The sequence below is a fragment of the Chiloscyllium plagiosum genome, chromosome 18, assembly GCF_004010195.1.
Source record: "Chiloscyllium plagiosum isolate BGI_BamShark_2017 chromosome 18, ASM401019v2, whole genome shotgun sequence".
In the NCBI taxonomy this organism is placed as follows: domain Eukaryota; kingdom Metazoa; phylum Chordata; class Chondrichthyes; order Orectolobiformes; family Hemiscylliidae; genus Chiloscyllium; species Chiloscyllium plagiosum.
In genome coordinates, this window is record NC_057727.1 from 2,353,735 (window position 1) to 2,354,891 (window position 1,157).

The following is a 1,157-nucleotide window of genomic DNA, read 5'->3' on the forward strand; positions in this document are numbered from 1 at the left end:
GGGGTAAATGGGGTCAATGTGGGGTCAGGGGGTAAATGGGGGTCAAGGGGTAAATGGGGTCAATGTGGGGTCAGGGGGTAAATGGGGGTCGGGGGTAAATGGGGGTCAAGGGGTAAATGGGGTCAATGTGGGTGTGAAGGGTTGGTTGCCCCGCCCCGTCCCGGGAAAGCCCCGCCTCCTGCCGGCAGGCCGGAAGTGATGTACGTGAGAGGGCGGGGCCGGGTGTAGGCCCCAAGCCTGGGGCTGGAGTTTGCGGCGAAGCGGCGGGCAGCCCCGGGGCGGTTGTGGCGCCGATGTCCCGGTGCCCCCCGGAGGGCCCGGCCGTTCAGGCCTGGTCACGGATCCCGGTGGTAGGGCCTCGGGCCCTGGAGGACGCGCTGTCCGTGTGGAGCCCCCTGTCCCCGGACCCGCTCCAGTCCCAGTCCCAGCTGCTGAGCTTCGTGGCCGGGCTCCGGGACGAGGGTTACCTGCCCACGGTGCTCCGGAGCCGGGACGTGTACGGCTACACCTCGTCAACCTGCCAGGTCCCGGCGGGGGCGGCCGCGGGGGCGAGCGCCGCGGGGGCGAGCCCGGGGGCGAGCGCGGGGCCCGCCGCCCCCGGCCCCGGCCCCGGTTACAGCCCGGCCCAGGGAGAGGCCTCCAGCCGGAAGAAGCCGCGGAGCAGGCCGCAGTGTAACGGCTGGCTGCGGCCTCCCGCCTCCGGGGTCCGGCTCGGGGAGAGTCCGGGGAGGAGGCCGCGGGGCCCGGACAGGAGGCCGCCCCGGCCCCGGGACCCGGACCCGGACCCGGACCCGGACAGGGACCGGGAGAGAGAGAGCGGCCGCCGGATCCAGCAGCAGCTGCACTCCCTGAAGGCCCGGCCCAGGCCCAGGCCCAGGCCTAGGCCCAGGCCCCGGCCCCGCGCACAGGAAGACCCCAGTCACAGCCGGCGGCGGCGGCTGCAGCTGCTCCAGTCCAAGGTGATCAAGGTGGATGACTCGTCCTCGGATGAAGAGGTTCGCAGGAAAGCTCAGAGAATCCTCCGGGTCAACCTGTCCCCAGTGATCAGGATCAGCCCGATCCCCTACCCACCCCGCTAGGGCAGGACACACACACACACACACACACAGACACTCACACACACACCCTCACACACACCCTCACACACACACACACAC

General features: G+C 71.4%; 1 protein-coding gene across 1 annotated transcript; it reads left to right on the forward strand.

Moving 5' to 3' along the window:
* Positions 1-186: 186 nt before the first annotated feature.
* On the forward strand, positions 187-1,141 carry LOC122559183 (coiled-coil domain-containing protein 71-like). Its single transcript, XM_043708563.1, has one exon. The coding sequence runs from the start codon at positions 294-296 to the stop codon at positions 1,077-1,079; it is 786 nt and encodes a 261-aa protein (XP_043564498.1). The 5' UTR covers positions 187-293; the 3' UTR covers positions 1,080-1,141.
* The last annotated feature ends 16 nt before the right edge of the window (positions 1,142-1,157 follow it).